Consider the following 27,027-nt stretch of genomic DNA (forward strand, 5'->3'; position numbering starts at 1 on the left):
ATAAGATGTAAAGCAAAGTTCTCCCAACACATTTCAGGAGAGCTGTCACATCTTTTAAAAAGCTGCTTTTAGAAGTAGCTGAAGCTACGAGCCAGCAAGTTATTTTATTCAAGATCTTAACAATTTTTTTCATAAAGTAAATTAACATTCTGTCAGTATTTGTATAGTTTGTTCCTGTGTGTCTTGTATCTTGTTCAACTAGCAAGTGACAAAAGAATTTATTTCTCTACATATATTTGTACAACTCAAGACTTTTTTCTCCTTTACATCATTTAACTTCATTTAGAAAGAATGTTTTCATAAGGAGAATTCACCTTCAATAGATGTAGCTGGATTTCCAGCACTGAAAATCTTTATATGAACTGCCAAACTTGTTTGTTAACAACAGTCTTAATATCCTGCATGTCTTTGCTGTTCTATCTTACAGTACCTATGCACTTAAATATCCATGCTGTCTGTTAATGCCCACTGTTTGTAAGATTCAACCTTAGAAACTCCAGTTCCTAGAAGCCAGCACTACTGTCATACAGACAACACTGAAAAAAACAAGGGCAAGAATTAGGCAATAGGCTAAACCCTCAAGTTTATGTATCAGAGTTGTATATCTGACGTTAGTGTTATTAGTTCGAACTACAGAGAATATCATATATTCATATGCCAAGAGAAGAGAAGAAGAACAACATGAAGTTCACTTCATCATTGCCTCCTCTTCTCCTATTCAATCTCTCAGCCTCTGCTTGGTACAGCTGACCTTTAAACAGTGCAGTGGAAGATTTGCATCTGTGCCAAAAGAAAAGATAATCAGAAGATTCTTCCCGGCTCCCATCAAATTCATTTTTTAATCTCAAGTTCACCCAGCCTATCAGTCCTCCTCTCAGGAAGCATTACATCTCTTTGATAGATCTGCTCAGGAGAACAGCCTGTCAACTTTCCCAAACAAGAAATTTCTAGTCACAGAGGGCCTGCTTTTTCCCCAGTGTAGATGCCACATTTCAGTCTTCCTTTCGTTCATTCTTAGATACTACTTCTCTCAATATCTGAATTTGTTTTGGTCTTTGGCAGAAGTCAGCCACAGGCCAGAGCACTGTATTCACTAGAGAGACACGTGGTACAAGGGACTCTAAAGCACAACCAGGTCACCTAAGGCTTTTGGTTATTATGTTGCCAAAATTGTCATATCTTTGAACAGTATTTATATTCAGATAAGAGCAAACTTTGAAATTTCCTAGAAGACTGTTTGAAAAAGCTTCCATAGAATCAAGTATCTCAGATCTGCAATTTCATTGTAACATTTTAAAGGAAAGGGCATTTCAAAGCAAACCCACGAAATGTGTGAAATTGCAGCGTAGTGAATCTTCATTTTTCAAATATTTTTATTGAAATTGCTGCCCTGTAATAAGGAATTCCAGTTAATAACAAGCATTTTATAACAGAGACACATCTTTTGGGAATTTATTTTAGCCAAGGCTCCCAGACAATGACACAGAGTACAGACAGAATCTTCACCCAAATCTGGTTGCTTTTTTCATTCTACAATATATCCTAGTTTTTCAGTGTCACAAAATCAATATGCAGACTTCCAAATATTCAATGCAGTGTATGAGCAATGTAAAGCACTGGTGGGCTAGAATAACTGCCATCTGAAGAATGTTTAATGTGACCTTTATGGTACTCATGAAAATACTTCAGCTGCTGAGTCTCTACTTTGTATGTAGAAGTATTCAATACAGTTGCCAAAATGGGCATTTCTATGTTGTGGGTTTTTTTTTCCTTTTTAGTAAGTAGTAGCATCACGCTTCCTCCATATATTTGAGAATACTATTCATACTGACAGCTAAGAGCTTCTGGTTTGCGCAATTAATGTGCAGATATCATAGTGCAAAGGTGTTAAACAAGGTATCTCAAATAGTTTGCCACTGTTTGAGCTTTCCGGATACTCGCACGGTCCACAAAGCACCAGGAAATAATGTTCTAACATAATGTGTGGCTAACATCCCAGGTGTCTGCATTTAACAGAAGCAAGAGCCTCTAGGGAAACCTCTAGGGTAAAAGCACAGAGCAGTTAATAAACTCAGGAGACAGAAGACCTAAAACAAGGAAGAAGATAATACGCGTAGCTGTTGCCACCTTAGGAAACATCATTGCCCCCAATCTGGTGGGATGTTCATTCTTTCTATGTCGCTGATGTTTGTATTTCACTGCATTTACATATGTGCTTCTGAAGAGTATTATATTGTTATAATTATATTGTCTTTAATCAATTTCTAAAAGAAAGACTGTAACTTCCAATTGCTAATTCAGAAGAGAGAGATTTCTAAGAGATATTAATCCTCAAGCTGATTTACAAAGGTCAATGGCCTATGAGAATACTGTTTGTTTCTTAAATTACAATATGAGCAGTAAGAGTGTAGAGGGCAATTTAGCTAAGCTCAATTAACATTTTATATTCAAAGAGGAAAAAAAAAGGATGTTCTTTCTCAAGACCTATTGGTTCTATTGGAAATATTTTCATTTTCAGATTAAAATAAAAACTACAGGAAAAATCTCTTGATATTTCAAGTAGTACTTCTAATTTTCATATCAAATTCATTGCTGGAGAAACCTTTGTGAGAAGATGAACCTTTGTTTTTATAATGTCCAAGTCAGTCTATTTATATACAAACTAAAATCAGAACCTGCTGTTCAAGCATCCTTGATTTTTCAAAAACAGATGCAAAAACAACATGGAAAAAATAGGATGCACCTGATTAAAACCAGCTATATGGAACAAAACACAATACAACAATGTATGTCTCAAAGCAGACCAACATTTATCTCTCAAGGTAAAACTGACCTCACTTCAGCTATCTAGAAGTTACACACCCAGACTGAACTAGTTATTCAGTCAAGGGTGAGACAGGCACTTGAGATAAGCAAGGGAAATCTTCCTAGGGACATCTTTTTCTTGGGTTAAGAGTAGTTTAATGAGGTTTTACACTGTAAAAACAATCCCATTTCAGAATACCTACTTGCCTTCTTCAACTTCAAAAAAAGACAAAACAAGTAAAACAGCAAATGAAATGATATGGCAGGTACAGGGGATGCGGTGCTGTTCATACATGTTTTCATTTACAAGCAAATGCTTAAACTGGAAATAACACAAATATCAATGGTTTGTTTTACTTCAAAATGGACATCATTACATTACCCATCACTGTTGGGCTTGCTGGCTGCAATTCTAAAATCAGTTTTTAAGTGACTGGAGATCTGACTGCACAAACACACACATCTTTGTGGACCAGATTCAGAAATCTATTCTGCAAATTTCTGCAATCAAATGAAATATCATGGAATGTAAATTAAACACTGATTTTATCAGTGTGGCAAGAGCAGCATCATTGGCGCCTGACAGAGTCACAGAATAACAGAGTGTATATTGGCATTCACAAAGGACACACGAGAGGACCTAATAAAACCATGCTGATTCAAAGTACGGTTCTCTGATGATTTGGAGAATGCAAATATCCTCTCTTGATTACAGTGTGCTGTTCTGATTCCATTTTAAAATTGGTATAATGAAATTCACCATTGGTGCAACACTAACACCATCACCACAGCAAAACAAAGTTGTTCTGAAGCCTCCTAGGTGTGTGGAATGTGGTCAGCTGGAAGAGTGTGTTTCACAGGCTAAAGCTGCCATGCTGTGTTTTAAAGAGGAGACACCCTGAAGTTGAACTCATGACTGGATACAGGAAAAGCATTTTTAAAAAAATACTGTTTCCTCAGCATACAGCTGACTTGACAGCCCATAGCTCCAAGTGCAAAAAGTTTATATGATGAAAAGAAAATAGTCACAAAGATTTCTTATGCCATAAATAGCTTTTAGAAGAGCAATGTTAAAATCAGGCAGAAATGGCCAGGCCTTTTTCCACACGTGGAGGCAATGGAAAATGTCCTCCCTGAGGATGCCAAGAAAGAGCTAGACCGTTAATTGTATTGTGTATGCGGTACTGAGATCAGGCATATAGATCCTACCACTCCTCCTAGAATATGGTAAGGAGGAAATTTAGGGCTTTGCTAATGGTTGGGCTGGCTGAGTAACCAGTAGTTCCCAGCTGGTACAGGTAGAGGATCATCATGTTTTTCAACCTGAGGAACAAAGCAGCAGGAAAGTGGAGGCAGATGAGAAATTTCCTTGCAGTGACAGTGTCTACATTAACTTTTCTTTTTTTTTTTTTTTTTACACATCTTTCACAAAGTTACTCAGAGTATTATGCAAAAGAGCTAATAAGATTTGCAAGGGGACTTCACAGTACTAGATGACTAGATGGTAACTACAAGATGAAATTCAGTCTATAAGGATGTAAAGTGAATAATTTGGGGGTAAAACAAAAATCTAGTATTACATATATATGATGGACCTCAGTAAACAAGTACTAATTAGGCATAAGATTTTGGGGTCATCATATAAACTTCCTGTGAAAGCTGCAGTTTCGTGTTCAGCAGTCATCTGAGAAGAAACATTGCTAAGAACTAAACAGATGTGGAAACAGAGAAGATCGTGAAAGCACCTGAGTATCTTGGATAGCATGCACAGTTCTGTCCTACCACCTCATGAACTGGAAGGTACAGGGAAGGTAGCAAGATGTTTGATGGTTTTATGGCTTCCAAACAGGGAAAATTTAAAGAGACCAGGAATGTTCAACCTGCAAAACAGACAACTGAAGGAGGCTATGATGGGGATATGTGAATGGAAAAAATGGAAAATAGGGACTGGTGATCATTTTCTCTTCTGATACCAGAATTCAGGGACAGCAAGTGAAATGTTTATGTGGGGGTTTCACAGATATTTCTCTACACAGCACATAGTCAAGCTGTGAAATTCTTTGCTGCTGGGTGTCAAACGTTTACAAAGGGCTCAAATGCACACCTAAGGTGTTGAACATGGAAGAACAAAGGCACAGGAAGAATGTAATTTGAAAAAAATCTTAGCACTTCTGTTCTCCAAGACAAAAACTAGGGACTGCCAGCATCTGAGCCAGCTTCTCTATGCCCAACGTTCCATAAAGGTTATTTGCAGCTGGCAGAAGAAAGAAACTTTTTTCTTCTGATAAAGTATTTTGTATTTTAATAACATGGGTGATCTTCCTTGCATCACTGGCCTCTGCTGTATCATTAGGTGCCGGCAAACCACCCAACTCCTTGTATGTCACAAAAACTGCCTTCATAGTTATATTACAATTGTCTGATCCCTCATCTACCATACCTACGAGCCTTCCTAGCACAGTTATTGTCATATGTCACTTTTTGCAACATTTTTTCTTAGCTGTTTAGCTTTTAAAATAGTTTACCTTCATCTCTTGTCTCTGTTAGCATTGCACAGCAAAGTATATGCCATCTTTGATCTTTGACTTCAATACCTGACTTAAGTTTTCTCAGTTGTCTGTTTCCACACTAGCATACTGACTCGTGTTCCAGATTTCTATTTCATAACCTTCAAGTTGAAAGGGATTTTGTTTCTTTATTTTATGATAGAGGAAACAAAGGATGCATGTGAGGTGGATGAGAAGCTTGACATGAGCCAGCAGTGTGCTCTTGTAGCTCGTAGGGCCAATGGTATCCTGGGCTCCATCAGGAGAGGAGTGGCCAGCAGGGACAGGGAGGTGATTGTCCCCCTCTACTCTGCCCTCATGAGGCCCCATCTGGAGTCCTGTGTCCAGATCTGGGGCTCCCAATACAAGAAGGATGTGGAACTGTTGGAGAGGGTTCAGAGGAGGCCACAAGGATGATTAGAGGGCTGGAGCACCTGCCCTACAAAGAGAGGCTGAGGGAACTGGGCTTGTTCAGCCTGGAGAAGAGAAGGCTGCGGGGGGGCCTCATTGCAGCCTTCCAGTACCTGAAGGGAGCTTATAAGCAGGAGGGGATTCAACTTTTTAAAAGAGCAGATAATGGCAGGACAAGGAGGAATGGACTAAAGCTAAAGGAGGGAAGGTTTAGATTAGATGTTAGGGGGAAGTTATTTTCAGAAAGAGTGGTGAGGTGCTGGAACAGGCTGCCCAGAGAAATAGTGGATGCCCCGTCCCTGGAGATGTTCAAGGCCAGGTTGGATGGGGCCCTGGTCAGCCTTGTGTAGATCCAGGCCTGGAGGTTGGTGGCCCTGCCTGTGGCAGGGGGTTGGAGCTCTATGATCCTTGGGGTCCCTTCCAACCCAGACCATTCTATCATTCTATGATTCTATGACTCTCCTGCAAACATGCAAATCCTAACTGCCCCTTGAAGACCTTCTAATAAAACACAAAGTTGCTTGACAACTTTCTCATAAGCTCTAGAAATGCTGCACAAGGCTGGACCTTGAATTTGCCTGTCTTCCAACTCAAAACCTTACAGACAGCAGACACCATGTTATGGACCATATCCTTGGCAGAAGGCTGGGCACCTGCCCCAAAGGGGCAAGTGATGCTTTCATAGTAGAAGTTTAACCAAGAAAGAAGTAAATTCTTTTCTAAATAAATGATGAATAGAAGGAGCAAGAATCCAGAGCCAACTCGTCTCCTTTCTACCTGACCTGTCCTTCTTGCAGGATCAGGCTCCCTGATTTTGCTAGCACTTTTAGCAGCACCTGTTTTCTATGGAATAGCCATTCCCCATGGCACTGTGTTCAGTGGGAAACCAAGCTCCACATGTATCTGCCATTTCTGAGGTTCTGAAGTGCATACACCTGCGAGCACTGAGGTTAGGAAGATTTATGTTCCTTGACAAATTAAAGCATCAGTACTGTGCTTTACTACTGTTAATATAAAAAAAAAAACAGAAATATTTTTAGTTTAGCAGGTTTTGGCTGACTAAAACCAAAACACACTTCCAATTTACAGCTCTAATGTATTTAAACAGCATTCAATTTACATCAAGTAAATTGATACTACTCTGTCCACAAAACAGCTGCCAAAATCATTCTTCTTCTTTGATGATGCTGTTGGGATTAACTGATTTTTTTCAAAAAGTTTAGATAAAACCAGTGAGTTCTGAAGTTCAGCGAGGTGAATGGAGGCAATCTGTAAGTTTTGAGGCATCACTGTTATCACTTTGCAGAAGACACTGGAAAATGAACCAGTAAAGTCAGTCTTTCTTCCTTCCTTTCCGTCCTTCTTTTCCTTTCCTTTCCTTCCTTCTTTCCACTCCCTTCCCTTCCCTTCCCTTCCCTTCCTTCCTTTTGTCCTTTCTAGGTATTAACTATGCTGGAATTGCAGAACTCTGCTGTAGGTGTTCTTAGCTCACTAAAGAGGTTAGGAAGATCTATCTGTTATGTTCCTTGACAAATTAAAGCAAGTCTTCTTGTGTTCACAGACAGCTGCTACACATCCATGCAGATTTTTTTAGGCAGTGTAGCTGTGCAGCCATCAACCTCTTTTTATCACAAACCTGCCCTGATAGCCAGCTATTCCTTGCCTTTGGGAAACAAATTCAAACCCACAAAGGGAAATGAATATTGGATTTTTAGGTGCACATGTTCTATATTGAATAATGATTTGGGTATTTCAGCTGACCTGGACTCCATTCCAAATTCAGAAAAGTTATCAGATCTTCAGAGATCACCTGTCCTTTCTAAAAATCAATACATTCAGGCTGGTTTAGCTTTGGTATTGAAGCTCTGGAAAAGTTTTAAAACTCTCGGTTTGTGCTTTAGCTTTCATCTGATTTTGCAGCAGAGTAAAAATGAGATGCTCCTGTGTACTGCAGAGTAATAACTATCTTATCCTGTAACTAGATTACGAAGAGGAGAAACGTAAATGCTTTTACTTCAGCTGTTTTTCCATTTGTCTTTCATTATCTGTAGATCACCCCAGATTAATGAATTAATTCTATGCCAAATAGTTTTCCTAAGTAAATTTTCAGCCACAGACTGAATTCATTGATTTTCTCCATTTTTGCATTACTGCACACAAAAGCACCAAAAGCTTAAAAAAACCCCAAGTAAAACTAGCAATGCATTCCTTACAGGCCCTTGAAATAATAGTCCTGTAAAATCCACAACTTTGGTATTCCAGCAGTGTTTCAAACTCTAGTGTGAATGAGTTTAAGTCAGTGAATATTTAGTCACAATTGCAGAACTGATTGGCCAACAACCCCCCCCCGCACATTTCTAAGAAATGAAAAAGTATCATTTCTAAGTAATAAAGTACATCCTTTAGAAATTATTCCTGAATATGCAATGGATGCAAGTTTATTTATTCAGCATGTACGCCAACATGCTTTCAGTCTGTGGAGACCCTTCAGTTCTGGATCTGAGAGTCAGAAGTCTGCTGGAGGGTTCACAGATCTAACCTGTGAGCGGAGCACCGTTCCTATTCAGCATATCATTACACAGGCTATAAACTTCCACAGTGAGAAAGCTGGCAAGCAACTAATGCATATACGATGTTCCCATGCAAGCGTGGATAATAGTGTTCCATACACCACGAGCTAATATTACTCCTTAGGATCACACATTTGATCAAATTCTCACTACCTTTGTGGAAAGGCTTACAATAATTTCTCAAAATTTCCCACCACGTAATGAATCAAAGAATCTTAGGCTGGTTTGGGTTGGAAAGGATCATCTTGTTCCAACCCCCTGCCACAGGTAGGGACACCCTCCACTAGCGCAGGTTGCCCAAAGTTTGAGTGTGTCCAGGGAAGGGACAACATCCACAGCTTCTCTGGGCAGACTGTGCAAGGGCCTCACCACCCTCACAGAGAAGAATTTCTTCCCAGTAACTAATTTAAATCTCCCCTCTTTCAGCTTAAAAGCATTCCCCCTTGTCCTGTCACCGTGTGCTCTTGTAACCAGTCCCTCTCTCCAGCTTTCCAGCCCCTTCAAGTACTGGAATGCTGCTGTAAGGTCTCCCCAGAGCTTTCTTTTCTCCAGGCTGACCAACCCCAGCTATCTCAGCCTGCCTTCACAGGAGAGGTGCTCCAGCCCTTTCGTCATCTTCTGGACTTGCTTGTTTGGGATTGCTCCTACCAGGTGCAGAACCTTACACCTGGCGTTGTTGAACTTCAGGAAAACCCACCTGAATACCATTGTATAAAAACTGCAGGTTTTTTTTTACTGTTACCCTAGGCCATTTATGTATTCTTTCCTGAAATGCCAGGCTTAATTGATTTAAAATATCTGGCAGCAAAGGAAACGTGCAGTGACAGGTCACCTATGCAGTATATTCCAAAAAAGTGCAACTCCATCAAACTTACCTCCACAAGCCTGCTGGTATGTTCTCGAAATATAGCAGCATATTCCTTTATTTCTTTCTCTCTTCCATTTTTAGCAGCTTCAATGAGAACTAAAAGTGGAACAGTGGTATCTAAAAAGGAGTCGGAGATGTGATCTATAATGGCTTTACGGAGCTGCAAAAGAAAGCATTACATTAGGATTTGTTAATTGGACCATTTATTAAAGTCTAACGTAATTATTGTCCATTTGTATTTTATAGCATAAACATGTACCCACAGTTTTCTTGCATTATTTGCAGGATTAGGCATCTGAAACCTACCACAGCTACAATTTTTTATATTACACAGACAACTCTATTTAATTTTAGGGATAATTTTAATATACTACTACCTAAATATATATTTGTGCATGAGTAGGAATACATAAAACATTTTAAATTGTTGAAATCAAGGGACACCAAAAAAATTAATGTTCTTTGATGAATAGACTACTTGAATTATTCCACACATGAAAAATTATTGTTAGACCAAACCTAATGTCTCCTGGGTATTCACTCATGAGGGTTGGATGCCAAGAGGGGAGGCTATTTCATTTTACAAAGAAAAAAATTAATCCAATTAGGTTTGCACTCACAAAGTACTCTACATCACATGTTTTCAGAATTGCAAAATTGCCCAAATGTTTTCTACCTTGTTGGAAAACCCAACAATACACTTTCATTAGCAAAATGGCAGCCTTCATGGTAAGTATATCAATGAGATTACGGATTATGACACCTGGCAATGGATTAAGAGAGCAAAAAGAACTACAAATGAGTCTGAAGTTCCATTTTCTCTATTAAAATTAATTGTTCTTGAACCTCTTAAATTATTACAGAAGTGTAACATTCTGGTACAAATTAGCTCTCTTACATGGGGTTTCATGTAAGCTTATAACCGATCACTGGGACGTTACTTAAGAGGTTATTTTCCGTGTTATAAACTCACATATCACAGCTGTTCATTTTAATCAGAGAACCCCACAAGAACTCCACTGGCCGTAGCAATACCTGCAACGCAGTTGAACGAGTGAGCTCACTGAATAAAAAGATTATTTTTACAATAGATGTAAAAAATATTGATTGGAACAGAAAAGAACACAAGAGGCTTTTAAGCTTTTACATGCTGACAGGTTTGTACCCAAAGGACATTTTTCCGCTTAGCTTTTTCCTCCAATGTATCTATGTGAAAACTCAGTAGAAGCAAAGGATTGGTAAATCTAGAAAAATGCAAACCACCACAAGCTTTTTGATGCTGGGTCACTGTCAGTAGGACAGTGAACATGCATAGTGGAAATAACAGCAGAAAAATCTGTTCATTTTCAAGACAAGATTTGGATGTGAACACCACCACTAGGATTTGGATAGGCCCACCATCTAAAGCCAGCTATCACTGACTCACCAGGCACATGGGACAGACAAATCCTCCAAAAAAGATACAGGTAAGCTTATGTGTGGAATGGGTTTTTGTCTTGAAATTTAGTGTAGATTATCATATTAGGATACGCTATCTGGAAACAATGTATGTTCTCAGAATTAATTTACAAAGACAAAGGCTATGGGATTCCAATACTAAAATGGATGTTTACTGTCATGTCCATATTCCCAGCTTTATTAAAAAAAAAAATATTAAAAGGTTTAGCTACCAGAAACAAAAGACATCAAACCTCCAATCCTGCCAAGTTATCTATTAAAATTTCTGGGTTGGAATAGTCCAACTGAAGAAAGCTTAAAAAGAAGTACGTGAATGTGACCTTGATGAATCACAGTTTAAACATTAAGATTTCAATTTATGATGATCAGCAACAAAAAGCTGCAGAACCATACCCATGGCTGATGATTCATTACCTTCAAGAGAAATGTGTTTGAGTTCTGCACAGCCCAGACTGCCGGACATTTGCAGCCTTACAGTATTATTTGAGGGCCAGTGACTGCAGTGACCTTAGTCACATTTGTGGTGAGCTTGAGACATCCAATTTTCACACCAGCAGCTTAATTTTATCTCTCATCGCATAATCCTTCACTGTAGCTTCTTCCTGGTTTGCTTGGTTTAATTAACCTTTTGCATACAAATTATCATTATTATTATGTTCTGAGAAATCCTCTATCCTGCAATTAAACCAAATGAAACACAGCTCCTTCAAGAAAAGACAATGCCCTATCTTTGCTGAATATAAACAAGTTTGAAATTCTGTTCCTGCTTCAGCTACACGAAGGAATACACAAAGCAGTGGCTTTCAAAAGATGGCTTGCATAGCCAGGAACAAAGAAATACAATGTAGAACAAGGAAAGGAAAAAGACAGGAGAAAAAAGAACTATCTGAAGTGATACCTATTTCTCTTCCTCCTAATCATAACGAGAATTTTTTGCATGGCTCAGTAAGCCTGTTCCTGACTCTGGGCACCTCGAGAGCAAAACACTGAAAGAAAAGTAGCTGCAGAAGGAGACACATAAAGAAAGAACAGCAACAGTCACACCAGCAGGAATTACAAGGAAGTTATTGTGCTATAATTAAGATTTATCTCATATTTTTAAGTGAAAGAGACACCACGGAAAGAGGGAAAGTAGAGGATGAATGATGTCTGACAAATTGTTTTACTTTTCAGGTGCAAAGTCTTATCCTTAACCTTCAAGCAGAAGTGGAAGCATGCAGAGTTTTTGTTTTGATATCAAAGTGCATTCAAAAAATAACAAAGCAGCATGTTGTGTACAAAACAGGGGGCATAAGCTTGTGAAAAACAAACAGTAGAGGGTAGAGAAGAAAATCCCAGCAGCTTCTTGCAACACTACCAGCATCATTACCCTGATGAGTACAGAAAACTCTGTTTGTCTATATTTACCTGTTGCCTTACAAGGCTACCCTGGCAAAAGTCCTGAAAAACTAGATTCATTAATATTGAAGGATCCATCTTTCCTATTTCTCAGGTATGCCAAGACAGTGATCCCTTTTGTGTTCAGAAAAAGCTATCCATGATGCAAAAGCAACATAGAAGTATAAGGACATCATCAGGAATACCATTTATTAAAAAAACTGAGGACCAACCATAGGAGAAATATGTGTGCAGGTTATTCCTGGTACACTGGGAAAAAACTGGGACGTAAGAACCAAGTATGGCAAGTTCTCAGAATTAGATATTGGAATGACTAGGCAATGCCTTCTTAAATATTCATAGAGCTCTACTAGGCAAGGCAGAAGTAACTTAGGAAGACTGCACATGCAGAAATGATGTGCACATCTCTGGCACAATACAAGTAAAAATCAAAACAAACCAAAACATTTTAAAATCCTCATAAGTACTGGCCAAGTTCTTGAATACAAATCACTTCATTTCAAAGCCACTTCCTGAACACACCGCTGGTGAGATCGCTACTTTTGTCTTCACTCTTGCCAGACACAAGCCTCCCTTCAGTTTACTTACTGTGGTCTACAACGATGTTCCACAGTGGCCCCTGGCATAGCACAGGAGGCGGTGGTGCTGACTGGGCCTGCACCTAGAGGATGCCTTTGTTTATTGTGCACTACACTGAAGAGGTTTCGGTACAACTTCCTAAGGTTTCATCTTCCACCCCAATCCTGTGGGGCAATCTCCCTAACTGAATGAAAGCAGAGTACATTGTATACCCTGTAGGCTCAAATCTGCTACAGGAGGCTAAGGCAATGCCCATCATTCAAAACAACTGTAAGTATTATAAAAGCTGCAAGAGACCAAGTAATAATTGATCATGTTTCTAGAAAAAGTGCTGGGAGATAGAATAATGAATGTTTATAAGTGAAAGCAAATAAGACTCTACTGCAATGCCTGCAAGCACTGACATCACAATTCTGTGTTTCCCAGACCAGGAATTAAGACATGCAGTAAGGACTCTTCCAAAAATGGTTCTTGCACAGTTCACATGTATGAACACAGAACTGGAGGGAGTAGATGAAATATCTCTCATAAATACCTCCCAGTAGAAAATGTCACAAAGCCACAGAGCTTCTCTTAACTATCTACTGGTTCTAGATTGCCTATAAACTGGGTGTGATGACACTCAGCCCAAACATTTTACAGAGGTGTACAGAACCACACCAGCTGAGTTAGGCAACATATGTTAAACGCTGTTACAGAGTCAGTAAACTGTTAAAAGCCAGAGTTTAACTAACTCATGGAAGAGATCAAAGGACAGAATGGGAGAGTTCCTGGAGATACTCAGCTTGTGATAAAGTCATCAGGTTTCTGAGCTGAACATATTTTTGATGGAATGTGAGCGGAACTTGGATAGCTAGTTAGTTGTAAACACTATATTTATGTTATATTAATCTTTCAAGGCTTCCCCTGGCTTATTATGTGAGACAGGAAGAAATGAAGGTATTTATTTATCATCTTGAAGCATAGGCTGGCGTGGAAGACTGTACAAGAAGTTGGGAGGGATATTCTCCCACCACCAGAGAGTTGATGAAAAACCACAGCTAGAGACGAGATGAAAGCAGCATGTGCTCATGCTCTGTGTAACCGTAAATTTTCATATATAGTTGGTTGGGCAGCCTGGCTAAATAAACAACTGGCTTATTAGCTCTCCTTTCCCAACTGGTGCATTTTATAATGTCAACAGAATCTGCCATTTTTCTCAAAGCTGCTCCTTGCAGAGAAATGACGTAAACACAGCTGATGTCTGCTGCTCACCTTCAGCAGCACTCTGAAGTAGTGGGTTTTAGCCAATGTGTTACATCAGTTTTAGGATATTGGGATACAAAATGGGTGGGTGGATTGTGGGCCAGGTATTCCGAGGACACTTTTCTGTTGCATGAGTTCTGCAAGAACTGCAAGGAACTAGACATAGAGGTCCAGTGGTCCCTTCAAGCTATCTGTTCCAGCAGCCCATAATAATTCAAGCTTATTTGAAATAAAATGCATCTTGCTGTCCAAAGTACATTACTGTTGCATTGCTATAGCAAAAACATGCTTAGATACATACACCTGCAGAGTTTCGCCTAGGTACATACACATATTCAGCCAATATCTCTTGGTAGGGTTTTTTCCCGAGTTTTGAAAATGTGTATGTATATATTCTGTGGAAAAGTGTAACTCTCTTCAGTGGGCTTTTTTTTAAGATGGAGGAAAAATTTATTTTCAAAATGCAGTCCTGGAAAAACCAAAACCAACAAATTGGATAAGCAGCCTTCAAGCCTCCTCTTCTACCTTTTCAGTTCCCCAGGGTATTTACCTGTCTGCGGAGGTCTCTTGTCTTCTTGCACATACTATCTATTGCAACATTCAAGGCATTGCTTCTCACTTTCTTGTCAGTCTGCAATATGATAGAAAACACAACAATGGTTATTTGCGATCTCTTACCAAGCATGTTCTTTGTGCCCTCAGGTCACAAAAGCATTTGGTAAATCATACCTGCTTAAGGATTTTTTTTCCAATTTCAGTGTGTTTCAAGAACCAATACAGCCATAGTCACAGAATGCCAATTTGTGATGTTAGGCATAATCCACTGAATCAAAACCTACGCTTTACTAGCAGTATATTTATCTCCTGAATTGCTGTAATACTCTTTTTACAGTCCAGGGTTACGTATGGAGCATTATTACTGCTGTTACTACTGCCAATCCATTATCACCATATTCATATGAAAAAACAGGTGTTCTCTCTACAAGCAATGTTATAACTTCAAACATCCACAGTGCACTTTGGTAGCACTTTAATCAGCAGCATTCATTCTTTTACTCCTGCAAACCAGAATGGGTGAATTTCAAAACGTCCAAGATGTTGCAATGCAAAGTTGATAAACGTTGTCAATGAAAATGGACAATTTTTCCCTAACAGCACCTTCACTCTCAGCAGCAATAGAAGACTGAGCTCTTGAGATATCTCCGAATTCTTAGGAGAATCAGTTGCATGCTTTCCAAGCAATCTTTTTATATCTGTCAGTGAAGGGCTATCATTATTAGCTATTTGAAAAGTGTAGTTTGCACTTTTATTGTACTGCCCAGCATTTCTTCTATACAGTATTACTGTAGTAGCTTTTCGTCTAATAGTTGCTTTCACAGAATCACAGACCGTTAGGAGTTGGAAGGGACCTGGAAAGCTCATCTAGTCCAACCTGCCCTGCCAGAGCAGGATCACCCAGACTAAATCACACAGGAACGCATCCAGGTGGGTTCTGAATGTCTCCAGAGAAGGAGACTCTACAGCCTCTCTGGGCAGCCTGTTCCAGTGCTTTCAATAAACTTTTGTTCCATGTTAGTACAGAAACTATATGAAAATCCAAAATATCTAATTAACTTTGTTTCTCTGAAACAATCATTAATTACTCACTACCTCAGGCAGACCTGCAAAAGTGTCTTTACCCAAAGTCAGTACACATCACGTTTCCAGGGCAAGGACCAGATTCTCATGCAAGCTAAGGAAATAGCTGTGTACACTGACCATGATGTTTGGGCTTCAGGCAGCGTATACTAGGAGGTCAGTATTATGAACATGACTGTTTAGGATTTCCAAATTGTGCTAAAAAAACAGTAGCGAAAACAAAAGCAGTGCTATCTTGGTAGGTACCTGGATGTATATAACCTTGTTACATACAATACATCATACTTCAGTCAGTTATTTCCTTGTTAAACAAAAAGAACAATCTGTGAACAGAGCAACATGCTTAATACAAAAGCAGAGACTAGAGATGACCAAAGAAGGGCTTCGACATGAAAGTGAATGTGTAACACAATAACTGCTTTGAAAGGATTTGTATTTTCTCTAACAACTCAAAGAAACTTTCACTTTAAAAAATTGGGCGTATATATATTCAGGCTGACTTAGAAATTTTCCTAATATTTTCAGTTTCCAAAATTGCTTACAGTCTTCACAGGGAATAGATGATCAAACAGCGGTCTTGGAGAGAGGTCTGAACTTTACCTTGCAGCCCTCAAGGAATCCCTAAAGGTAGATACCAACTTTCTATTTCTCACTAACGCGACCATCTCTCATACCAATACTCGCACAGGAAACAAAGTAAATAATGATTCTTTTACTACGTTTTGCAACCTATTGTCAGCCTTGACAACAAAATTGATCCCTTCTAAATTGCTAGGTAAACAGGGCCGGTTAAAGCATTGTGGATACAACTCCACTTATGCCTATACATTTTTAGATGACAAAGCTGCAGCTTCACATTGGCACATCCTTTAAAAGCTTTACATCTAGAGACTATTTTTCTAAGAAGACAGAATCAATGTAAAATATTGAGATTTTCTTCAAGCTCTCTAGTAAGCTGTAACTTTGAAGGTGGCAACTAATGATACAGCTGGCTCTAAGGAACCTAAATCCTTGAGGCAGCTAATGCGTAATAACCTCACTGAGCAAGTGGCATAAAAATATTGAACAGCAAAAAAGGAAAATAATACTTTATTTGCAAATTCTTAACATAATTGTCAATAGTCAGTGTCCAGAAAGCGAACCTAACTATATTGAGGTTATTCTTCACCTTAAGTTTTTCTCAAAATTGAATATGTTGTAAAATGCAGGTTCAGACTGTAGAACGTGGACAGATCCAGAATGTTGGTAATCTCATAGTTGCACACTCTCATTTTTCCTTCACAAAATACAAAACTAAAAAAACCCCACATTACTGCTTGGATAAATTACTTTTGTAAAGGTTCAAATATGTGTAAATTGTGAACAATCTGTTAAAGGATGCCTCACTACAAAGTCTAATGTGGAAGTAGTTGGAAGCATCACTGGCCTCATGCCATGCTGTTCAGCTTCTGTAAGGAAAGCATTGTCCACTGGTGCCAAATACCTCTGAATACTGAGCTACTCCTTTAAGTCAAGTTTCTATTCCTCTACAGAATTCCATCTCAAATACGTACGTGACAGTAAGAGTATGAGACCTATGCCAGACGATCACACTTCTTAACAGCTGAGAAATACCCGATTTAGTATTTTAGAGGTGGGTCTTAAAACAATGGAACAGGGAAACCGAACATCTCTACGCTACGCCCCACTCTTCAGTAATAAAAGCCAATGTGTCTGTATTCACAGTAGTCTGCATCTGCTTGCCAACTCACATTCTCCTCTTGACTTCTGTACTTAAAGCAAACAAGTCTATCCTGAAATAGTTTATTCTCCTTAAAGGTGACTGAATTAAGAGGAGGACTGGGAAAATTATGCACATTATTTCCAAAATCATGCATTAGAGAGCTTACTCCTTTCAGTTTTCCTGCACTCAGCTGTGGGTTTATTCTGTATAATATATATGTAATACTGGCTATATGGCTCCCTTGTGAAGATACTACAAGCAATATCCACCTCCTATTTCAATGAATTTTTAGCCTATGAAATATTTTACAAGCACTGAGTCACATTGCTATTAATACTCCACTAAGTGAAAACAAGTATTTTTAATTAACGCTGTGTAGCCTGAAGATAAATGCCGAGTATTGCCAATAGTACAGGCCTATCTATTTCACACACTGGCAAACATCAGTTGAATGACTCAAAAACCACAAGTGCAGAAAATCTTTACTGTTGGATTTTCATTTAAAACAGTACGTGTCTATGGGTGGATTCTCAGTTGAAACAAATCACCATACCTCCACTGTTTTTAATGGAGTTAATTTATATCAGCAGGGGATCATGACCTTCACGGGCATTATGGTTCCTTCTGCATTACAAGGTACACAAATGCAAACTAATGTGTTTGTGTTAGCTACACAACCTTGAAGGACTCGGGAACATGTCTCCAGTGGAGTCTTTGGTGGGTATGTGCCAACAGTTAACAGCATTAACAAAGACAGCAGGAATTCTACAACCTTCATACTTCATTGAGTCGAAGAGATAGCATAAACAAAGGAATATAGTTATTCTGATAAGGATTTTAATTTCTCTTTGTTTATACTTCTGAAGCGCTACAAATGTTTACCTAATGGTTGCACTGTGTCTTCCATCTGAACACTGATCTGTAGCTTATTATAAAGAAGATACAGGCAGAACAACTTAAGTGATCATCTAACCTCTTCAAGTACTGAAGCTAATAAATATGGACTAAATTTATTTTTAAAATATATAAAAAACAACAGATATAAAAGGAGACAGTCAGCCATAGGTATTGAAACGGTAAATGGTGAATCGAAGAGCAAGCTCCCTGTAGCCATAACCAGCCATAGTCAGTTATAACCCAGGAATGAAGTACTGTCAAGAGCAAAGCTGAAATAAACATGATCTGTCCAAGTGAAATGGAGCCAGTTTATTTAGGTATTTACTGGTGATAAAGTATTCCCAAAGATTTACTTGAATCCTGCACTCCTTCAGATCCCTTATAGTCATCAGAGAAAGCAGTTGCTTTTGCATCACCCATCAATGTCCTGAGCCTCTACTCACCATAGAGGCTGCTGAGAGAGACCCAGATTCACAGGTTGGAGTTTAGTCTCATGAATAGTCACCAAACCAAATAATTTTATATTTAAAAAAAACCCAAACCCTAACACAACAACAAACTTTTAAAAATAAATTGCAATAGGCCTACTTGATGCACCTTGGATATTTTGTAAACACCCACCTGAATTAGGAGCAAGATTTCAAATATAGCATCATTATTTTTCAAAAGCAGCCGTATATTTTAAAAACACATCTGTAGACTGTAGTTCTCCAGTGTTGTGGAGCAGAAGGGAGCGATACTAATTTCCTTTCTCACATCCACAGTGAGATCAGATGTCTTCTGAATTTTGTATTTCAGGACATGGAGTCTAAGCTATAAAACTTAAAAACTGGTTTACTCTAGTCCTAAAGGTTTCATTCAAATATTTGTATGGCAACAACCCAGTCAGGAGATCCTACCCCTACCATTACACCAGACCTCGAGATACAACAGCTGAAGCAGGATCTAGACTGCAAAGAGCAGAAGTGGTCAGGATCCGTCTGGGTCCCCCATACGGAAAAAGCCCTGCTGGATTAGGAAATACAAAACCTGGAGCTTGAACCTCATTCTGAATTTTTAAAAGCTGTCCTCCTCACCAAGTTGTCTCTAAAGGAACACATATATGCAGATACCAGACAGTATAAGGTTATAGCCAGACCACAACAATATAAGCTGAGATCGTACACATTTCTGTGCACATTGGCTATAGAAGCTACAATCACTTGACAGGCATCCTGATTTTCTTGCCTTAAAACTGCACTAGGAAGTGTTACTTGTAAAGAAACAAAGTAGGCTTGAGGTTCAGAGCACTTCAGATGTTAGAGTATATTTGGATGCAAGTTCTTGCAAAAAAAATCTAAGAAGCAATGATACTTTAGGAACATTAGGAATTCCATACGTCATGGAACCAACTTTGTAACCTTAATCAGGATTGGATTCAAATGCTCTCCTGAAAATAGATTTCCATACTCAAATACCTACGGGCAAACACCAAGCACATGTTTTGTTTCCTGGGATGCCTCTGTTACCAAACACTCACTGTACAATTTTGGGAGGACTGGATAGAAAAATAATATCCAACCTGCTAGCTTGATTTCCAGTGCTTTTCTCTGGCATCTGTACCTTGACTCTGTGATAAACATCTTTCAATTTAGTTCAGCGTATCCAAGGACAAAAAGACTAGAACATTTATCGAATTTAGTTCTCTATGGAAATATTAAAAAAAAAATCAAGTTAAAAGGTAAACACCAATCAATACTACAATAAGCTAATAAATGTCAGAGCTCTAATTAAATGACTGATCATTTCAGGCTATGTGTTGACTGACAATAATCCTATACTCAATAATTATAGGGACCTGTATACCTTAATAAAAAAATCCTAAGCCCTCATAAAACTCAAACAAGCTATTAAATCAGAGTCCCGGTCCCTATAGAGATGCCAGGCATTTTATGTCTGTTATTACAATTTAGCATATAACAATTAGCTTTGGTTTTTTTGGCATCTAGTGCTTATAAAGGTTTCCTCTTCTGAATTATAAAGTCATTTTGAATTCTAGACAAAACCGTAACAGTGATGAAAAAAAGGTTGTATTTAGTATAAAAGCAACTTCACAATTTTGCGTGTGTGTTGAAATTGTGCTGCCATTACTTAGGGAAATTCCACACACACCTCTCTTGAGCAAAGACAAAAATAAGATTTTCTTTCACACCTGGTTTATAGAAACCCCAATCTTTCAAATCCTATTCCACAAAGATGACAGCACACATCTGCCTCAAAAAAACCCCAAACTGTAAGCCTTTATAATGCAAGATCCAGTTCAGTCATGTTGCAGTCTTCATTTATATTAAAACATATGAGCGAATAGAGAAAGGCCAGGAGGTCTGTCAACTTCATTACAATGGGTTTGCTTCTGCCAAAATGAGTTGGCACAGTGCTTTGGCCATCAATAAGTAAATAAAGCTAATTTCACTGCTTACCTTCTTTGCTGGGACAGTGCAAAGGACTCGCACCTTGAAAGATCTTGCAGTGAAGAAGGCTGAGAGGAACGCTTGGCTATGAAACGCCTGTGAGAAGTGCCAAGTGTGGGTCAGCCACCCCACAAGAACAACAACAGGGCCCTAGAAATGTCCTGAGGATAGGAACAACACAGTACAGCATGGAAGGTCCAAATCAGCAGCATTTGTTTGCATAGAGGTGCCTCTGTCTTCTTCACTCTTTTTGTCAAAGTGAGGCAGCTATTTCCATAGGTGTAGCCCACCTCCTCTGACACCTCCCCTTGAGGAATGAGAAAGCAGAACCTTATGATCTCAACTCTTATCCCACCAGCAGGCCTTCCTCTAGGCAATCTGCTTGCCACCAGGTTGCCAACGGGCTGCTGCGCAAGCATCTTCCATGGCATCCGCAGAAGCCACGCTGCCCAGAGATGGAAACTTCTCCGGCATTCAGCCCCATTGTTCTTGAGGCACCGTCAGTATACTATAACCAGGTCATGAAAAGCAAGCCTCAGCTGCCTTCCCATCAAAAACTCTTTGTATCCAAACCCACATGGCTTCCTAGTATGTTTTAAGAAAGAAATTTTTCTTACTGCCTTCTTCTCTCATTTCAAACACAGAAATCCTTCAGTCCCATTATTGTTCAAATCCCAAGATAGTAAGAACAAAACCTCTTGTAATCAATAGGCAAAATCAAAGGAATTTAAATGCTGTTAAGAACCTCGTTGACTTCCTTGTACCAATTTGTATATCCCTAGGATCTCAGAAGATTATCCCTTATAGGTAGAATTAATGGAAACAACATTTTACCCTTCAAATTTTCCACTTGCTCCTCAAAGTACAACTTCCAAGTATGCCTAGTTGAATAAACCAAAGCTATGATCTCCTCCAGATCTCCACAGATCTCAATGAGTAAGTCCGTGTCAGACTCGAACACAAAAGGAAGCTGGTTGTTTACAATTGTAGTTTTGAAGTCTCGTGCTTTTAAACAAACTTTTTTTAAAGGTCCCTTTATTCCCTGTCCTGGAAGTGGAGAGAAATAACTTTTTGAGTGCAAATAACCTCATTAATACAATGTGACTATTTAGAGGCAGAAACAATTACACACACATTTTCCTACCATTCTTTGATCTGTGCAAAATCTTTAAGGATTCAGCAGGGCCATCTTATTAACTGCTGCCAGAGAAATCTTTTACATGAACGTTTTAGAAGTTATTCAAGGAATTCTCTGACAAGACACTAAAGGCAGAATTTGACATTTCTGACATTTTAAAGAACAAAAATTCTTTTGAAAGGCAAAAGCTCCCCGGTCTTTTCATACAGCATTTCAAAGCATATTTTTACTGTACAGCAAAAGCCTGCAGAAGGAAATTAATTTACATTTATTACCTTGCTTTGTTAATATAGGAAACACAAAGAATGAATAAGCCACAAGCATTTTAAGTTGAAAATCACTGCATTTACTCTGTAAAACAAATTCTCTACTCTAAAGAACCAAGCCTAGTGCATTTTGTTTAAAGTCATGTGACTAGAAAACTTATTTCAGTGAAAAATAAGTCAGTATATTTAAAAACAAAAAAAGGACAGGGAAGACAAGGGAAAAAACCTAAATGCAAACAAGAAGTGCATGGAAAATCATATGCAACTGAGCAAATAAGGAATCTTTCATGTGGAACGGTTTCTCATTACAGATTTTTTTTTCCTCCTCAACAACTTCAATATGAGATTGTCATTTTTCCCCCTCTTCAAGCCTTCATGTGCAGCTCCCTGTGGATCTAATGCTGTGAGTGTGAAGTACCTCATAAGAAATGAATTTCCTCTACCTCTATCAATACCAATTGGAGTACCGAGGGCTCTCGTCACTGTGTGAATTACCCTTTCTCAATCAATATGCAGGAAAAGGCTTGACTGTAAAGCCTCTCAATGTAACTCTCTTAGCATTCAGTTATAGCGAGTTCCTAATACTGCGAAACAAATTTAATTCTAAATGAGCAGGCATAAAACAGCCTAAAAAAAGCAAGAGGGAAAATATTTAGAATGTATAAACCTTTAATTTAAAAAAAAACCCCAAACCCACAACAAAACAACCATCTCCAGACATTTTCAGATCCTAATTAATAATAATTTCTCAGAAAGAATGATGTTGAGGGAATATGCTTAATATTCTAATCCACTCACTAAACATTGCTGTCATGCAACTGAAGTTAGGGAGGGCAGACAGGTGTCTCAGAACAGAGCTGGATCCCCAGTTTCTAGTAAGCAAATAAGGATCTTAAATTCTCTTGAAAGCGATGAGCAAGCCAAGGGAAGGAAGGAATAACCTATGCTGTTTTCAACCTTTATTGTTCCTTTCTTCTATATAAGGCAAAGAGCTCATTATATCAGTTTGTCTCTTACTTTTCACACTGACAATAGCAGCAAAGTTCAACATGATTTCAAGGTGACCCTAAAAATATCCCATATTTTTCTACTACTTAATTGGGGAAAAGAGTCACAGGAAGTGAACACATTGTAACTGCTCTGCTACAAAGCAAATACAATGACTTACTATTTCTAATAGAAAACCAAAAGCCAAGCCAGGGATACTTCAGATTTGAAATACAACAGTCTCTATCTACTCTTCTTGATGGAGAAATTGTAAAGGCTGATGGTACTTTATTTTGGTTTGTATTTCAACTTGAAAACTCCTGAAGGAATCAGCAAGGAGCAAAAAAGAAAGTAAATTTCTTTTAATCAGATGTTACTGTCATTCACTGATGATGCAGGAAGGAAAGGCAAACATAACCAGAAACAGAGTATAGCCACGCTATTGAACTGACAAGATGAAGCAGGCTTCAGGTTAATCTGCTTTTTACTCAGAAGCAGTTTTCTAAGTTCCTAGTACAGAAAATTTTAATTGAATATCCCATCTACCATTCACCAAACCAGTCCGGCACTTTTACAGCAAGAAAAGAGGAAATCAGTTGGAGAAAATCTCATCCTACAGCAGCAGCATAGGGCTTTCCTACGATGAACTATCATACAAATGGCTTGGACACTATATGCTGTTATGAGAGGGAGGAAGGGGATGGAGGGGGAAGAAAATTCATAATAAAATACAGTAATGTTACTAGGACAGCCCTCCATATCCAGATTGTTTAAAGGTCTTAGCTGTACTCTGAATGAAAAAGTTACAGTCTTAGACAGGAGTCATAAATAGGGGCAAATGTCCTATGCTAAGCTGCTCGAATTCCTCCACACCCAGGCTGAGTCAGTCCAAGTTCCACAGCAGTATTTCTGCTGTGGAGCAGAGACACACAGACAGCAAAACCAATCTTAGTGCGGTTTTAGATGTGGTATCTGAATGCACTGTGTTCTACATAAATTGCAATAGACCTCAGAGGAGTGTAACAGGGCTCAAACCAACCAGCATTACACACACACACACATTAAAGAAACCCAAAACATATCTAGTGACTGCAAACATATTGCTAGAAAAAGATTTCTTTCAAGTGCTCATAGCACATCAATCACATATTCAGTCACATCACGAAGAAATCATAATTTCTCCCTATATTCCCATTACATCAAAGAGTAACAGGAAGAGACAAGGAAGGCAGAGCATAAAAATAAGTAGGTAATGTCTTTTTCCATATGAAATTTGAGATCATTTTTGTGATCCTATTCACCATTCACTTTCAGAACAGACATGCCATATTTCCTGTAACTGAAAACTAGCATAGTCTTCTATCACCACGGACAGGTAATGAAGGTTGATTCCCCCGTTCCCTTGATCTGAGTTTTTAGCCATGCACGCGTCCATAAAGAAAGAAAATTCCACTTGTAATTATTAATTCTTTGAAAGGAACCACTTGGTTTCACTCACACATAGCTCATACCCTGTAACATTTCTGTGGAATGAGTTGAAGGAAGCTGTTTGAGACAAACATGAGTGGAACTATGACAGAACTTGGTCTTTCAATTTATATATTTTGTGTATGTATATATCTTATATGCTTATCTATACATATATAAAAAATTATAAGAAATATATATGATTTTAATAATCTTATGAAAATAGGTACTTCTCAAAGACTTCAACTCCAAACCAGAGCAAGTTTGGTCATTACCGCTGACATGCATGTTATGGATTTGGTTTTGTTCATAACCATACTTTAAAAAGTACTTAAAGGCCAAAACCCCAAACAAACAAAACCTGTAATTCCTTGCAATAATGTATTAATTGTATTAGTTAATCCCTTTCTAATCCAGAGCAATTAATTTAACATCATACCGTGATGTCGTATGTGACTCTAGGAGACTGGGAATCACTTAAGAATGTGCGGTGAATGCAAATCCACTGGGATTTTAGGAAGAGGACTAAGGCAATTGGTTTAAACATTTAGCTTTCAAATTTATAACTACTTCAGCTAAACACTCATCAACATCCTGCAGATATAATGAGGCCAGGCTGTATGAACTGTGTTATATATATCTTGCCAGTACGGAAGGCTACCAGGAAAGAGTTAGCAACAGAAGACGTTCTGGGGATTGTCAGAGCAAATAATAGCTGATGCAATCACTTCACCAGGTGAATTCAGGACTATCAGACACTCCTGAATAAAACGTACCATTATTTATGGCAACACAATGAAATGACTCCAAGGTGTTATTCCCAGAAGCTTGTGACTACAGGTTTTCAATACTCAAATGTTATTTAAAAAAAAAATAAAATAAAAATTACTGTCGTTAACTAGAGAAAATCTATTCTACTTGAGATAGTTTCTCCTGTTAGCACTTAGAGGGGAAAGAACATGAAAGAGATTGATAAAAGAGCACTTGAATGATCCTTTTCTACTGACGACTGCCAGGAAAGAGGCCATTGCATAGCCATTTATTTAGCAGATTGATTTGGACAGTGAAAAACTGGAGCATTACTGTGACTGCTGGATTATACTTGCAGTACAAGTTTGAAGGTCCTGGGTTTCTGCGCTACACGAGAGGTGAAAAATAAAGAGCTATTTGTTACATGACGCAGCTCACAAAGGGAGCAAGGGAGACCATATGTGATGGCACGCAGGAAAGACAACTGAAAATTACGGTCCCCTGTGGGGCAGGGATTTGCAGAATCCTGCATGAGATCAGGAAACTCTGCTATTTGGGATATATTCCTCTGCAGTTCTGCGCAGAAATTCTCTGCATTTTCTTCTTTATTTATTTTTGCACACTAAAAACCCCAAATAAACTTGTAGAAAAATTCTAACGCAGCATGCAATGTTCTTGACATTCCAATGAAGTGATCACACTTGATGTTGCAAAGGTTTTTATTTGTAGGACTTTTAATCTAAATATTGTAGAGATTTTTTTCTTAACTAAGATTTCCAAATTTCATGTTTCACTTCTTTTAACCATATACATTCCTCATTAGCCAAAGGATTAAAGTACTATAAATTAACCTAATTTTGCATACAATTGTCATCAGCGCCATGAAAAACGTAACAAGAAGAAAAAGGAAATAAAAAGTATCAAACTAGAACAGAGTCAGTAGAAAAGTAATTAATAATCATGTTGGGTAAAGCTGCGAGCTGAATAAAGATTCATTAAAGGTTTAGAAGAGATGGAAGTTAAAATCCCATGCTGATGCATCATTAATTGTACAGAGTAAGCTTTAAACTGACAGGCAGCAGTGAAGATCAAGTGAAAGATAACAAAACCTCCCCAATATTAGCAGAAGTCCTGAGGACAACTATTAATACATAGGTAGAAGAAAAGATACAGGAAGCATGGTGACTTGTGTCTATAGAAGGTAAGAGTCATGCAGACTGATGAAGTTCAGAGGTCAAGACGAAGACACCCTGTAGAGGTACGGCCTAAGGATTTCAGCAGTAGCATTCACACTTTCACACAGCCGTACATCGTGCAGCAATGGATGACATAAATGCTCCATAAAAGAGAATTCATGATTGGCAATCTAGTGACAGCATTGTGTAATAACACCAGTTTCCTCAGTTGAAGTATAACCAGGCAAGTTGTCCAAGCACTCCACAACATGAGCTAGTTCCATAGCCTGTCACTGCTGAACATGCATGTCACATCAGAAGCAAAACCCCTAACAGATTCACATTGGATTTCTGATGGAGGTTAACGCATTTTAAAAGTGTGTTGTTCATGAGATCAAGAGATCAATAAAACTTACAAACACAGGATGTAGCAAAGGCTCTGTGGAAGATTGGCAAGCACTCTGCAGCTTCAAGACACTGTACCCCTTGGTATAGCTTTATTGACCTAATGCCAGAGATACAGTGGTAAACTATCACCACACAGGAAGAAAAAAACAGTGAGAAAAGGAGATTAAAAAATCCATCATTACAAGGCCCAGACAAGCCTTGCTACCCACTGAGTCTTCTCGGGAACAGCTGGGCACAAAGATCTCCCA

General features: G+C 38.5%; 1 protein-coding gene across 1 annotated transcript in view; it reads right to left on the reverse strand.

Moving 5' to 3' along the window:
• CTNNA3 (catenin alpha 3) overlaps positions 1-27,027 on the reverse strand; it is a gene marked incomplete at its 3' end in the record, with an annotated part of 494,076 nt that overhangs the window by 173,959 nt on the left and 293,090 nt on the right. Inside the window, exons 7-8 of the mRNA XM_084264912.1 lie at positions 14,431-14,511; positions 9,208-9,360 (exon numbers count right to left, since the gene is read on the reverse strand). Of these exons, the coding sequence (XP_084121038.1) occupies positions 9,208-9,360; positions 14,431-14,511 (234 nt within the window). The remainder of the gene's footprint in view (positions 1-9,207; positions 9,361-14,430; positions 14,512-27,027) is intronic.

This window comes from Gallinula chloropus, assembly GCF_964237585.1.
Source record: "Gallinula chloropus genome assembly, chromosome: 5".
Classification (NCBI taxonomy): domain Eukaryota; kingdom Metazoa; phylum Chordata; class Aves; order Gruiformes; family Rallidae; genus Gallinula; species Gallinula chloropus.